General features: G+C 49.9%; 1 protein-coding gene across 1 annotated transcript; it reads right to left on the reverse strand.

The window, feature by feature from the left end:
• Positions 1 to 265: 265 nt before the first annotated feature.
• On the reverse strand, positions 266 to 2,984 carry DLX5 (distal-less homeobox 5). The gene is made up of 3 exons (XM_088533436.1): positions 2,532 to 2,984; positions 1,270 to 1,454; positions 266 to 985 (listed from the first exon to the last, which is right to left on the reverse strand). Exons 1-3 carry the CDS (start codon positions 2,884 to 2,886, stop codon positions 653 to 655), a joined length of 873 nt encoding a protein of 290 aa, XP_088389562.1. The 5' UTR covers positions 2,887 to 2,984; the 3' UTR covers positions 266 to 652.
• Between the last annotated feature and the right edge of the window lie 11,030 nt (positions 2,985 to 14,014).

Below are 14,014 nucleotides of genomic sequence, written 5' to 3' on the forward strand. Positions count from 1 at the left end.
GGAGAAAAATAACCTTTCTGCAGAGGGGAGAGCATCTTAGCTAGGGACTCGCAAGGGTTCCATTCTGCAACCTGTCCACACGACCCCGGCACGGCTCCTCGCAGCACACGCTGCGCAGGAAGCGCAGCCCGCAGGATCGGGCCCCGCAAAATTGCACTCTTCTCTCCCTCTCTGCAAATCTGCACACGAAACTGGGATTATTTGATTATTTCCTTCTCTCTCTCCCCCCTTTTTAATGGAAGAAGGGGCAATTTGGATGCGTCTCTCGTGGTCGAAATAATTTTATTTTATTCAGAATATACAGTTTAATTCCTCTATCTACAATTATTTACAGGGTTAAAATAACATTGGAAAAAAAAAGTCTCTGGAAAAGTTGAGGTCATAGATTTCAAGGCACCATTGATAGTGTCCACAGCTGAGCCAAAAAAAAGTCCATATTGTATAAAAAAGGGTTTCCTTTGAAATGCAATAAGTTACATGCACAAGCTTTACACATTTTAATCTTTTTTTGTTTGTTTGTTTCGTTTCCCTTTAAAAATCCCCCATATGCATTCCTTTCGATATTATTCCTTAACAGTAAAACACAGGAGTCCAAGGAACAAAAAAAAAAAAAAAAAAAAAAAAAGACCCAACAAAAAACAAAGGTCAGATTCTAATAGATTGTCCCAGAGGCCAGCGCTAACGGGTGCTGTAGGGAGCCGTGGGACTGGAGGTGGGAGTTGATGGCGTTGGCAGCGGGGTACCAGGAAGCGGAGCTCTCCAGGTAGCTGGATGCAGGGGATGGGTTGGAGTTTGGAGGGTGAGCGTGTGCGTGGGCGTGATGGCTGAGGGATCGCGACGAGCCCTGAGGTTCCCAGACCGCCGGAGACTGTGGAGAGTTGCAGGCCATGGGGTCGCTGGAGCTGGGGCTGTGCTCCGGGGGCATCTCCCCGTTCTTCATGATCTTCTTGATCTTGGACCTTTTATTCTGGAACCAGATTTTCACCTGGGAGGCAGGCGGAAGGAGAAGAGGGGAAAGGGAAGGAAACCAACACGGTTACTGGGGGAAGAAGACGCTTCGCGGCCGCCGTCGGAGACCAGTTCCCGCAGGGTCCCATCCCGCCCCCCGTCGGCCGGGTTGGGCCGAACCGAGCCAGGCCGGATGGAATCGAACCGAGCCGAGCCCCTCCGGGCCGGACCGGATCGAGCCCAACCGAGCCCCTCCAGCTGTGGCGGGCAGAGCTGAGGCGGGCCGGGCCGAGTCGAGCCGAGCGCAGCCACGCGCGGTACCTGCGTCTGCGTGAGTCCCAGCGAGGCGGCCAGCTCGGCGCGCTCGGGTAGGGCGAGGTACTGGGTCTTCTGGAACCTCCGCTGCAAGGCGGCCAGCTGAAAGCTGGAATAAATAGTCCGGGGTTTGCGCACTTTCTTTGGTTTGCCGTTCACCATCCTCACCTCGGGCTCCGCCACCTCTTTCTCTGCACGGGCGCAAGGGCAGGAGAGAGACACACACGGAGACGTTAAGGCGCGGGCCCGGCTCCGCGCCGCGCTGGCTGCGCTGCCGCCGGCGGCTCCCGCCCGCGTGCCGGGTCGGGCCGGGCCAAGCGGTGGCGCCGGCCCGACGGGCCCCCGCGGCTGCCCCGCGGGCCTCCGCCCGCCGCCGCCTGGCGCCGCGCACCCTCCGCGCCCGCCTCCGCCTCGCGCGCGGAGCAGGGCACGCGGCTTGGCGGCTCCGCGCCCGCCCGCGCTGGGGACGCGGCTCTCCGCGGCGGGGAGGAGGGGATCGGGGCACCGCCGCACGGAGCCTGGCGACCTTTCCGCGCCCGCGGAGCGCTCCCCCCACGCCCTCGCGTGCCCCGCGCTCCCGTCGGCGTGTCCCGAGCCCGCGCATTCATATCGAGCCAAGCGCCAGGCGCCTGCCTGAGGTTTGGGATCCCCCCCTCCTTTTTTTTTTTTTTTTTTTAAGCAAGAACTTACAAAGAAGTCAAAGGAAAGTGCTAAAAATGCGGTGCTTTCTGACGAAAAATTCTGGATTTCCAGCCTTGCCACGGCTCGACTCCCCCTTCCCGTCTCCTCCCCCGCCCCTCCAGCGCAGGGAAAGAAACTTTCCTCGCCGCCGCGAACCTCAGTTCGAGACACACAACCGGGCTCGGGTATTTTCCCCCCCTCTTCATGTGGGGGGAAGGAGGAGGGGAGGCAGCCGTGGGGGCCCCGGGGCAACGGAGAGACCTTTGCTTCTCTAAAGGAGCAGCTCTTTCCGAGAGGATTTCTGCTTTAGATCGCGCGGGCTGATTTCAGGGTTAGGAAAACTAGATGCAGCTTTCCTATTTTCTTTTCTCTCTCTCTCTTTTTTAATTCACTTTATTTATTTTTGTTTACTTTTTATGTTTTGAAATTTATTTTCCCTTATTTTTTCTTTCTTTCTTTCTCTCTTTTTTTCATCCCCCCCGCCGCCGTGGCTCCCTCTCCGCAGGCTGCGGGAAGGGAGGGCGCGCTCCGCCGCGCGCCCCCGCACCCTGCCCCGCACGGGGTCTCTCCCCGGGCCCCTCTCTCACCTGGCTGGCTGGCGGAGCTCTGCACGCGGTTGTAAGCCCCGCCGTACTGGTGGTAGGGACTGGCGTAGCTGTAGTCTGCATAGGCTTTGGCGGGGTAGTTCCCGGCAGATCCGTTCATGCCGTGGTACTGGTACTGGTAGGGGTTGAGCGCTTTGCCGTAGGAAGCCGAGGTAGGCGAGCAGTAGCCGTGCGGGGCTCCCCCCGCGGGACTGTAGTAGTCGGAATCCGTAGCCGAGGACTCGGGCAAAGTCGGAGATTCCTGGGAGGGATGGTGCATGGCTGCGGCCGTCTGGAAAGGAGCCTGGAAGTCGCTGGACCTGATGTTGGGGACCCTTCTGTCAAATACTCCTGTCATAGCTCGGGGCCGGCCGCTCGCTGCTGGGGCTGCTCGGCTCTAAGCGGACATGGCCGGGGGAGGAGGCTGCGCTCTGCGGCTCCGCGCCTGGCTCGGGCAGACTGCTGGCTGGGGCGCAGCACAGCCTTGGTTAAATCCTTAATTGCGCTCTTACGCACAGCAGGGTGGATCGGGTTCCATTGGCCAGAGCAATCAGGAGCAGCGACACCCTAACTCGTCCAACTAGTTTAGCACAACAAAGCTCGGGCTTAAAAAAAAAAAAAAAAAAAAAAAAAAAAAAAGGCGGGGGGGGGGAGTCCCATTCAAGCGCTTTTAAAGCGAATACCAACAGCAATATCCAAGCCGTAACATCGCGAGCGGGAGGTTCCCGCCCCCCCTCGCAGGCGGCGGGGAGCGGGATCCCAGCCCCGCCGCCCGCACCCAGGGGATCCCGCGCGCCCGGGGAGGCTGCAGGCGGGGGCTGCGGGGCGCCCACCGGGCCTCCGGCTGCGGGGATCCTTTGGAAACAACGTGCCAGGCGCTGCCCAGTCGCAGCGCCGTTTCTGCTTTGGTGGCAATAACCATCAGCGCTGGACTGGGGCTGCCGCGCTCGGATTGTTTTTTCCCTCCTGGGAGACGTAGTCCGGAACCTCGGTATTAAATAAAGCAAACCGCTTTACCCCCCAAAAATCGCGATTTCCTGCATCGCGGATGCAGGCGCGGTCCATGGCCAGGCAGGGGCTCCCAGCAGAGCCCCCGCTGCAGAGGTGCGTGCGAGGAGGGGCAGTGATGGCACCACACACCTAGGACCCCCCAGTAATGTTCATCGAGGGACGTCCTGACTTTGGCACCAGCCCGCGTGAGGAGCCCCGCTGGTGCCTGCAGCGGCTCCAGCTCCCGCCCCGAGCTCAGACGCGCATCGCGACAGCGGCCCAGGAGACCCCCCACGCCGAGTCACGTTCACGCGTGGACAAAAATAAATAAGTAAATAAAGTGCGGGGAGAACGCCCTGGGGCTTTGCCCCTCCGAGGCTACCAGACCGGACACCAGCGAAGAGGGGAGCCCGGACCAGTCCCGTCCCGTCCGACCCAGGCAAGGGCTGCGCACCCGGGCCGGGACCCGTCGGTCCCGCCACCCGCTTCCCCGTGAGCGCAGTCCGGTCCCAAGGGAGCAGCAGCCCGTGGAGCCCCGCGGCCCTCCGCGCAGAGCAGCGCAGGACGGGCGCCGCTCCGCGGCCGCGGGCAGCACGGACCGAGCCGCGTTCGGGCACTGCCCGTCCACGATGGCTGGTTTTGCAGCGGGACCGAAAAAAAAAAAAAAGGACCAGATTTTACTAGACACTGAGGGACAAATAAAAGGCTGTTCGGTGACCCGGAGTTGTCGATTTTTCTGAAGTTGTTTACTCTCCAGATTTAGCGTGTTTGCTCACTGAAGATCTCCTCGCCATCTGGGTAACACTTGTAACACAACCATGTATGTTGTACTTGAACTTATTGTTTGCTTTGGAAATGTCCACAGCTCATATAAAATCACATTAAATAAATCCCTAACCATTTCAGTATATGAATCACTTACTTAAGTCCATTAGAAATATCTTTGCTCCCGTCTTTTCTTTTCCTTTTAATTCTCCCCCAAAGAGGGGAACCGAATACGTTTACCACTGGGGAGGTGGAAAATGAGTTTATTTAAAGCGTCGAATTTACGTCCATTTGGAAGGGACCGCAGAGAATTTAAGGAGATGAAGGTGGTGGGGGGAGAGGAGCCCGTAGGTGTCATAAATTCCTGGGCACCAACACGCCCGGGCAGGACGGGGGCGTTGGGAAGGAGGCGCGGGAGGAGCGCGGGCTGCTCCCGCGCCGCAGCATCTGCCGCTGTGCGGGGAGAGAAAAGTCCCGATATTACATATAAAATAAAATGTAAAATCACCAGATATAGCCACAGGAGCCCCGAGTTGGTGTTTTTTGAAGACTCAAGCGTCCCGCGCGTCTATGGCTCATGGCAACGCGCACAAATGCGCGGATGCGGGCGTCCTGCCCCACCTCCAGCAGCCCGAACCCGATTTTCTTGACTTTCGGCTGCTTTGTTTTTTTCTTTCTTTTTTTTCATTTTTTCTCTCGTTTCTCCCCCAGCGGTTTTTATTTGACACATCCGGCGGGGAGCGCGCCCGCGGGCCGGCGCCGGCGCCTGCCCCGGTGCCACAATGCGGCCATTGTGCGCGGGCACGAGCTCCGCTCCGCGCGCGGCTCCGCGCCCGCGCCCGTGCCCGGCACAAGAGCGCCACGGCGCGGCCGCCCGCGGCGCAGCGCGGCGCCGCGCAGCCCCCGCGCTACCTGCGCCGCCCGCGAGCCGCGCCGGGCCGCGCCGGGCCCCCCCTGGCGGCGCCGCGGGTCGCGCAGCGCCTCGCGGCGGGCGGGCGGCCGCGCCTTCCGCCGCCGGGGCCAGACTGAGAGGCGACGGCGGCCCCCGAGGCGGGCGGCCCCGCCAGCGCCGTCCCCACAGGGCACGGGAAGCGGCGCGGCGGAGCCGCCGGCCCGGCGGCCGCTCCCTCACAACGCGCCGATTGTTCCCGCCCGCCGCGCGCCCTGGGAAGGAGCCGCCGCGGCCGCCTGCGGCACCGGGGGGAGCGGGGGGGAGGCGGCGAGGGGGAGCGCGGTGCGCTCCGCGGGGACAGGGCCCCACGGGGACAGGGTCCCGGAGTGAGACAGACCCCCGTGGGGGGCAGGGCTCTGTAGGGGACAAAGCCCTGTGGTGGGACAGGGTCACATACAGGGACAGAGCTCCACGCAGGGGACTGACCCCCATGGTGGGACAGGGCTCCACGGGGAACAGAGCCCTGTGATGGGACAGGGCTGCATGGGGGAGCACAGAGCAGGGCTGCACACAGGGGACAGGCCCCATGCAGGACAGGGTCCCACGAGAGGACAGAGACACACGGGTGGGTGCCACCAGTAGCCCCTGCCAGCCCTGGCTGCCCTGGGCCTGGTGCTGGAGCAGCCCTGCAGGGTGGAGGAGTTCAGCTCCTGCCCACTGCTTTAGGCCTGACTGGAAAACTTCTTTCTCTCTCTCTCTCATTCTCTCTCTCTCTCTTTTTTTTTTGCTTTTTTCTTCCCCCCTCCTTTTTTTTTTTTTTTTTTTTTTTTTTTTCAGGGGGAAGAGAGCTCTCTGCTGTGCTCTCTTGCTCTTCAGCACTTTGTTTCTAGCCAACGTGCAAAATATTTCAGATGAAGCCTCTCAGACTTTTGGATGAAATCTTTCAATTGTTCAGAGAAAAATCTTTTGCTTTCTGGATAAAATATCCCAGTTTGGGCACCGCATTTTTGCTGGAAACTGTATTTCCATGGAAATTACTGGCAAAGAATGAAAGGAATTTTTTTTCCTGTCATTAAAAGAAAAAAGAAAAAAAAAAGCTCCACAGTGGAGACATGATTTAACTCTTTTTTTACAGCACCAGAAAACTACGATTTCAAAGGACCTGAGCAACTGAGGTTCTTCCTAGCGCTCCAGTGCATCATCTTAAGCTTGTTTACCTAGCAGAGTGTTTTGAAAGTGAAAAGGCAAAGGAACTGAAAATCCTTATATTTTGGTCTAAAGCTGAGGAAAAAAAAATGCCTCTGCTTCAAAGTAAAATGTTGTAAGTTCTAGTGTGGTCAGAAGCTCCCTAGAATCCAGCGAAAGGCTCTAGTGAGCTATGCAGAAGGATGTTCTCAGTGCTATGATAAAAAGGGAAAAATACAGGAAAGAAAAAAAAAAGCTGAGGATGGAACCATTGCTCCAGCATTCCCAGGGGTGGACCTGGAGCTGGCACTGACTGTTCTACTTGGTGCCAGGTCTGGCCTGGGAATCACTTTGGACATAAACATAATGGTGTAAAGTGCTAAGAATTAGGCCCATGAACAAACCGATGACGAGTTGCGGCCGGCTCCTTCCCATGCCAAAGAGCCACGAGCGCTTCCACCTGTTTCCCCTGAATGCACCGAGCTGGTGTCAGGCAGGAGCCCTGAGCTCGGGATCCCAGTGCTTGGGAGCCAGGCTCGCTCCCAGGGCTCCGCACTATGACCGGCTTTTATCCCGGAGGGGATGTGCTCAGGGATGGACGAGGGGCTTCAGGAGAAGCCTGTCCCAGCATTTCTGCCCCACCCGTGTGGCTTCCATGACTGTGTAACACTGTAGCACTGGGAGAGGTGCTGTGGTTCCCAGGAGGGACGAGACACGAACCGGATAGAGCCGTGCTCAGATCACTGTGTGCCGAACTGGGATGGCTAATGCCATCTCTGTGCAAGATGCGCACACGCGACCAACGCTGTGGATCAGCAGCTGCTTCGGTGTGGGGCTGGGACACCCTGCGCAGAAGCACCGTGAAGGCGCCCAGGGTTTGCCCGGCAGATGTTTGAATGTGAGCGCGGATCTGCAGAGCTAAGTCAGGCTAGGGCTGACACAGAACATGAGCAGTGAGCTGCGTGTAAGGACTCAGTTTGCCAGAAACACTCCTGAGGAAATATTTGGCACTGGCTGTCCTTCCTGAGCGGCCGCAATGCCTCAGGGCAGTGTTGCAGAGGTCTGGCATGGCGGTAACAATCCCGGTGTGGTGTTTGGTTCCCGACCCGGAGTGGGGACACGGGAGCTCGGGAGCGGTGCTGCCCTGTTGAGCAGGAAGGGGCAGGACGGGCTGGCTTCATGACATTGAGTGTCCCGTAGGACTGGCCGCTTGGGCTGATGACTTGTCATGATCTCTTCAGACCTTAAAATTTATTACTCTAGCCTCTCTGAGTAGCCACGGGCAGTTTCTCCTTAAGGAAGAGGATTGGTTTATCTCTGCCATGGTCGTTTATTACTCTGCTTATTCTCTTCCACCTGTCAGGTCTCCTTCAGTCGTAACTCAGCCCCAGACAGGAGCAGCGTTGTCTCTCTGCAGGCCTTCAGATGTCAGTTACAGCTCTTCACTTCCCGGTGCTGCAGGAATGTTTTTTCCAGATCTTTGACATGGCTGTTAAAAGATGACTGATCAAAGAATTTGAGACATAGCTTTCTAGGCCGATTACTTCTCTTTGGTCTGTTTTCACTAGAACAAACCAGACTGGGTTTCCTGAGCAGGGGCTCGTGCGTGTCTGAGCCCTGGGGCCCTGTGCAGCACAACGTGTCCATCGTTCCCAAGCCAACCGCAGCAACTGCACTTACCATTTCCCTTTTACTGCTCGTGTCTTACGCTGTTGTCCTGTGGAGATCAGATGGACTTGCATGATGAGCACCTCGAGAAATCTGTGGACAATCATACCATTAGGAAAAACCCTCGGAATATCCTTTTTACATAATTCTGACTTTAATGTGAGGTTAGGATGACTATGTAATCAGCACAAATCAGTCAATATTAAATCATACCTGTCGATGTCAGAATAAACCCCAGCAATTAGATTGCTCAAACAGTAGATACAAGAAGTGATAGTTCAACAAGTACCAGAATACCTTGCAGGTTAGGGATCAAAATAGCAAAATAACTTCTCTTTTTATACCAGTCTGTCCTTTTTACTCGCATGATCCACCTGGCCTTTCCTATTAAGCTTATCAGTATGTATTCATATACAGTATATACACTGCTATAGATAGCAGTTGGTAATGTCGATGTATCTGAAATAAAAATGCAACCACTTCATGTTCAGCTCCCCAGCATTAGTTTAATCTTTTTTTTTTTTTTTTAAGCAAATATATGTCAAAGGCATTTGAATTTCCCTGTGACTACACTTTGAGGGTTAGATTGTTTTATTTCATCTTATCTTTTACATCTTTCACTGAAATGTACACTGCCAGAATCCAAACTTCGTCTCCTAAAACTTTCCTATGCAGCACAGGGGACCCTTCTTCATCTTTTGCAATCCAGGCTGCAGCTGCGAGCAGCCCTGCAGAGAAGCTGGTTGTCACTGGCTGGGTTGCCAAGGGGCTCGGTAAGGTCACCGTCATATTCATAAGGATAGAGGAAAAGACTTCTCTTTTTCTGGTCTCAATTTTTGAATTACGCCTTTGTCCTTGAAAGAGGCCCTGCTGTAAGAAGCATCAAGATACTCTGCTTTAACACGCATTTTACATTCCTGCGAAGATCTTCATTTCTTGGAAAAATGAAGGTTATTTTCTTCTTCAGTTCAGATTTCTTCATCACGATGTTCTCCAGTGAGCAGCTGAAAAATAGCTCTTGGGGCTCTATCATTTGTGCTTCTGAGAGCCTACTAGTTCTTTTATTATTAGGAAAATGTCTTAGTTTGGGATTGAGAAATAAGGTGTTTTTCTTAAGAATCTGTCAGTCATTATTCTGAGGCAGGTATTTTGAGGTGAAGCACCACCAGGATGAATATCTACACAAGGAAGAGATTTTTCATTAGACATCTTTATCTGAAAATACATTTGGACTAGAATGAGACATGCTTTTTTCTTCCCCTCTCTTTTCAAAAAAAAAAAATAATTAACCATTGGGGGGAAAAAAAACTTACAAAGGGATGTGGTGGCTTCCTCATGACTTCCTCTTTTTAATGAAGATGATCTCCCTTTCCAAGAGAGATCTTTGGATCAGAGAATCAAAGAATGATGCAGATATTACTAAATGAGGTTGTAGGCCCTGTGCAGTCCAGGAAATTAGAGCAAATGACTATTCATCAGTCCCTTCAAATCTTCATTTTTTGTAATATTTTTGTCAGTTTCCTGAAAAAATCCACTTTTTTTTCCCTCATTTGCTGCCAAATAAACTCTTTGTGGCAGATATGACATTATCTTGCTTTCAGAATCCCTTTTCATTAGAAATCATGGGCACATGATGATGTTTGTGTTTGAGTTTGGGACTTTTCATCATTTGAAGGACTCATGAATAACTGTAGGGCTGTTGGCGTGAATGTGTGTGTGTTGAGCCCTCCTTTCTCCTGATCTTGGCGGGGAACCCACCTATGGCAAGAGGTGCCACATACTCAATATCTGCCTAATCCAAGTTTTATTAAAACCATTAGGAAGATCCTCTGTTGCCCTCAAAGGAATGGAGATTAGATGTTTTGTGTGTCCATGTGCCCTCTCCCATACCAACATTGCAGCCTTAGTGTGCCCGTTTTGGTGCTTTAACATATCTCGTTGGCCTGGTCACTGGTTTCTTTATTTGTCTGCCTGAATTCTTCTCAGTCCCACTTTGCTAAGGCTGTGGTGGGTTAGATGTATAATCTTCTCTTCTTGCACTTGCTAGTGGTTTTAGGAAAGCCAGAATCCCTGATCACGTTTGCTGCTGCTCTTGGTCTCAATGTCCTTATATCTTGGGAGGAGGCGTCAGTAGATTCGAGAACAGAGAAGCCTTTCCTAAGCTTTTTACTGTGTTATACAAGAGTTCACAATTATCCTTTCTGGCTTTGGAAAGCAAGTCAGATAAAATGCAGAGATTATAAAGGGAGACAGTCATATTACAACAATTCTGGGCAACAAAATAATAGTTTTGGACTGAGTGAAAGGATGGCACACTGCGATCCAAAGGCAGGCTTGTGCCAGCAAGCTGCTTCCCAGCCAAATTCAAATGAACTTTATGAAGCCCTTTGTGTTCTTACACATCTTCATACAAAAGATGGAAACTCTGATAGACCGAAGCGGCCAGGACTTTGTTAGTGTTATCTAACATAGGATTTCTGGCGATGAATGGAGGAAGCACTAACAAAATGCAGTTCTTCTGGTGGAATAATGGTCAATGGAGAAGAATTGCACTAGGAATAGAGGAGAACTCCTTACTGAGTGCCTAATATTTAATCCTTTCCCACTAGGACATCAGAAAGTAATGGAGTATTAAAATAAGAGTGACAATCACATATTTCTGAACATTTTGTTTTTATAATTACAATATTGTAATGCTGTTTACTTAACTAAGCTAGGCCTGGTGCTCTGGGCAAATATGAAGTGTGTGCTCCGAATTTATTCTTTGCGAAGCAGGCTTTACACACCACAGATGAAAACACTTCAGCCTCATTTGAATAGGGAATAAAAGGGATTGCATTACTTCATTTCTTTGCAAGCTGAAAAAAATAAAAGGCATTGTCCTCTTTCAGAGTTCAGATTTCATTTTCTTCAAGTGAAGTTGCGGTGGTTGGATTTACAAAACCTCTATTCTTTTATTTTTTCGCAGATCTGCAAATTTCCTATCTTTAACATGTTTGCTCAGAGTCAAAAAGAAAACAATAGAAACAGAAGCCTTCAAGCCAGAAGTTCCAAGCTGGCATGAAAATGGCAAGAACAAAACTCCAACACTGCTTAATACCAGTGTTACCACTGGATTATTTTTGATTTCCTCTTCTTTGAAACTCTGTTTTTTTTTTTTTTTTTTTTTTTTTTTTGTATTTTATGTATCAGGACAAAACAGCACATAAAGCAAAAAAGACATTTCTGATTTTTTTCTTGGACTGCTTAGAGCTATATACGAAGACATATAAACTATAATAGATGCACATATACCAAATTATTATTGTGTTTTACTTTTTGGCATTTTTGCCAGCTTCCATAATTATGTCATTTTAGTACATTAAAACAAACAGCAAGGAAATAGAAAATACTTCTTCCACAGCTGTGTTTACTACCTTAAATGTGTTTTTTTTCTCAACTAGGCAACCAGTCTGAGATAAGAGGTTTCCCTGCTGTGTAGCACACAATAATCAGAAGCACACACAGTACCCACCTGGAGTATTCCAGCATACAAGAGCAGTAGAAAATTAAAGCAGCAGAATGGAAAACTCAATAGCATTTTCCAGTGAGACACATCTGACATAGTAATAGATGTACTTTTAAATACATAAATGCACAGAAGATCTTGGAGAGTTCATGTCACTGAAAATCCTGATTATACAGGGAAATAAAGAATATCCAAACTTCCTTAAACAAATCCAAATTTTAATTGAAAGGCTTTAAAATATGCATATATTTTACATTTTGTTTCTTATTTTTTGACTAGATTTTGCACAAATGAAAGCTCAATGAGCTAATCCAAGCCAAATGAAAATATTTTGTCAAAATTGCAAGTATTTGAAAAATCTTATCTAGTCAAAATCAGCAACACAGAAATACCTGGAAAATTCTCATGAGCGTTTTCGATCTACTAGAATGTCTATTTAGAAATGAATTGAATATTTTTCTAGCACCATTTCTACAGCAGAAATAATCTCTAAAATCAGTGCAGAAAAATATCTTCCACTCAAATTTGGCAATATTCCTTTCCATCATTCAACTATTGGTGATATAACTACTTTAAAAAATGTCCAGGTATTTTTGTAGGATTTTATTTCACTGAAAGTCTGACAGACATTTTCAAAACTTACTTTGGTTGATTGCTCAATAATTATACTGAAAATATATAAAAATTTTAAAAGTGGACATTTTTTTTTCCAGGTCATATAAAACATATGCTTTGCTTGATCTCAAAATAAGTATTTTACTTTATCTTTGAGTGCTTTTTTAAAAAACATCAGCATGGAATTTATTTAGACTTTTATAGCATTTTGACTTTTCTTTGTTTTTTTTTTTTTCCCAGTGTGAGCAGTTGAAGAACAAAATTCTGAAATCAAGTCGTGAAATATTTTGGAGTAACTAAATCTGCGTCTTTTGTTAAAACACAGCTATGACCGAAAAACACATTGGAACCCTCTTATTGAAATCAAATGTTGAAAATGGAGCTCAAGCTCCTGAAGCAGACAGACACTTTGAAGAATTCTTTTCATCAGCTGAAATTTTAAGCAACTTCTTTTGGCCTTTTTCTGGAAATTCTCTCGTTGAGCATCGGCACGATCTCCTACTGCTGGTGCTTGAGTGTCAGGACCGTGGTCGTTCCCAGTGCGATGCAGTTCACCAAATTGCAGTCCCCTAAAATCTAGGCCTTGAGTCTAAATGACTTCAGCTTCCACTGCTGTCCCTGGAGGAGGTCACGGGTGGCTGGAGGAGGAGTTCCTCCCTCCCAGAAGAGATGACTGGCTCCTCACAAGCAAGTAAGTGGTGTTGCTGTATACCTGATCTGTCGCTTGTACCAACAGTGCTGGCAAGCCCAAGTCAACTATTTGTGATATTAGAGGATGCTCTAGAGATTGTAATAAATTTGACTTGCCAGGAACACTCGCTGCAACTGTAATATGAGTAAATACGTAATATTTCGCATTTCAGCTGTGCACAATCCAGGACATGCATTGAAAGCCAGCAGATAAGAGAGGTTCTGTTCTGCACATGTAATCCCTGTGGTTAAACGCTGGACTTGTGTTTACCCTGTTATCTAACGAGCCTCCTGCGGCAAGGCTGCCACCCCAAGCATTACGGTCCGGTATTTCAAGCGCCAGGCAAATTGTAGCTTGGTCCCGTATTTTAACCAGGAGAAACTGCAGTCAGACAGATCCAAATGGAAACCACACTGCTCCTTTTAAATGATGAAGGTAATTAAGCCTCAGAACACCACAGTAAAAGTCATGGTAAAATTCTTTGTAATCAGCAAATCAAGTCCTTCTCGGTTGTTTTTTCGAAGCTATTTGGCTTGAAGCCAAGCAGCTCCCATTGGCACTGGAGGAGGTTTACCATGGGCTTCCCCAACAGCAAATTGGGCTCATTTTGGAGCCTTTGCATATTCTTAGCTTGCCCCAATGAGCTCTAGCTCATGGCTGGGCAGGTACAGGAGCCGCCAGCACCAGCCTGTGCTCTGCAGACCACACTGGCTGCTTGCACCCATGGCATGCATTTCCCTCTTAGCAATGCCCTTTGCAGCACTTGGCTTTTAACAGCACAGTAGAGGTATATAGAAAATCTTTTAGTTGGTACAGACAGAGCAAAGCCTATGCCACAGGCTTAATAAAGAGAATGTGAAGTATAAACGGTGTTTGAGAGGTATGTGTTTTACCCTGCATTACTAAAAGGTGCATGTCCCTACTCTCTCCCACAACTGCAAGTGAACATGTATGTGAGTAGATTTCTGTATGTGAGAGGTTCAGCTAAACTTGGTGAGAGCTGCATTCAGATATGTGTGAAGCCAAAATTTACTTATCTGTAAGTGAATTCTGCAAAGTTCCCTGATGCAGCTGAAAACCTCAGATTCCTGCGAAATGTCCCCCTAACTGTGTAACTTGGCTAGTCGGGGCTGTGTAACATGAGCAGCTGCAAAATGAAGACCTTTCCGCAA

This window comes from Tinamus guttatus, unplaced genomic scaffold (genome assembly GCF_059628265.1).
Source record: "Tinamus guttatus ecotype Peru unplaced genomic scaffold, ASM5962826v1 Tinamus_guttatus_pri_ptg000503l, whole genome shotgun sequence".
In the NCBI taxonomy this organism is placed as follows: Eukaryota; Metazoa; Chordata; class Aves; order Tinamiformes; family Tinamidae; genus Tinamus; species Tinamus guttatus.

Coding starts and splice junctions, on each gene's coding strand:
- DLX5 (XM_088533436.1), bottom strand. CDS start 2,886: ATGACAGGAGTATTTGACAGAAGGGTCCCCAACATCAGGTCCAGCGAC. Junction 1,455..2,531: donor GAGCTCCGCCAGCCAGCCAG/GTGAGAGAGGGG, acceptor GCGCCCGTGCAG/AGAAAGAGGTGGCGGAGCCC. Junction 986..1,269: donor TGGGACTCACGCAGACGCAG/GTACCGCGCGTG, acceptor CCTGCCTCCCAG/GTGAAAATCTGGTTCCAGAA.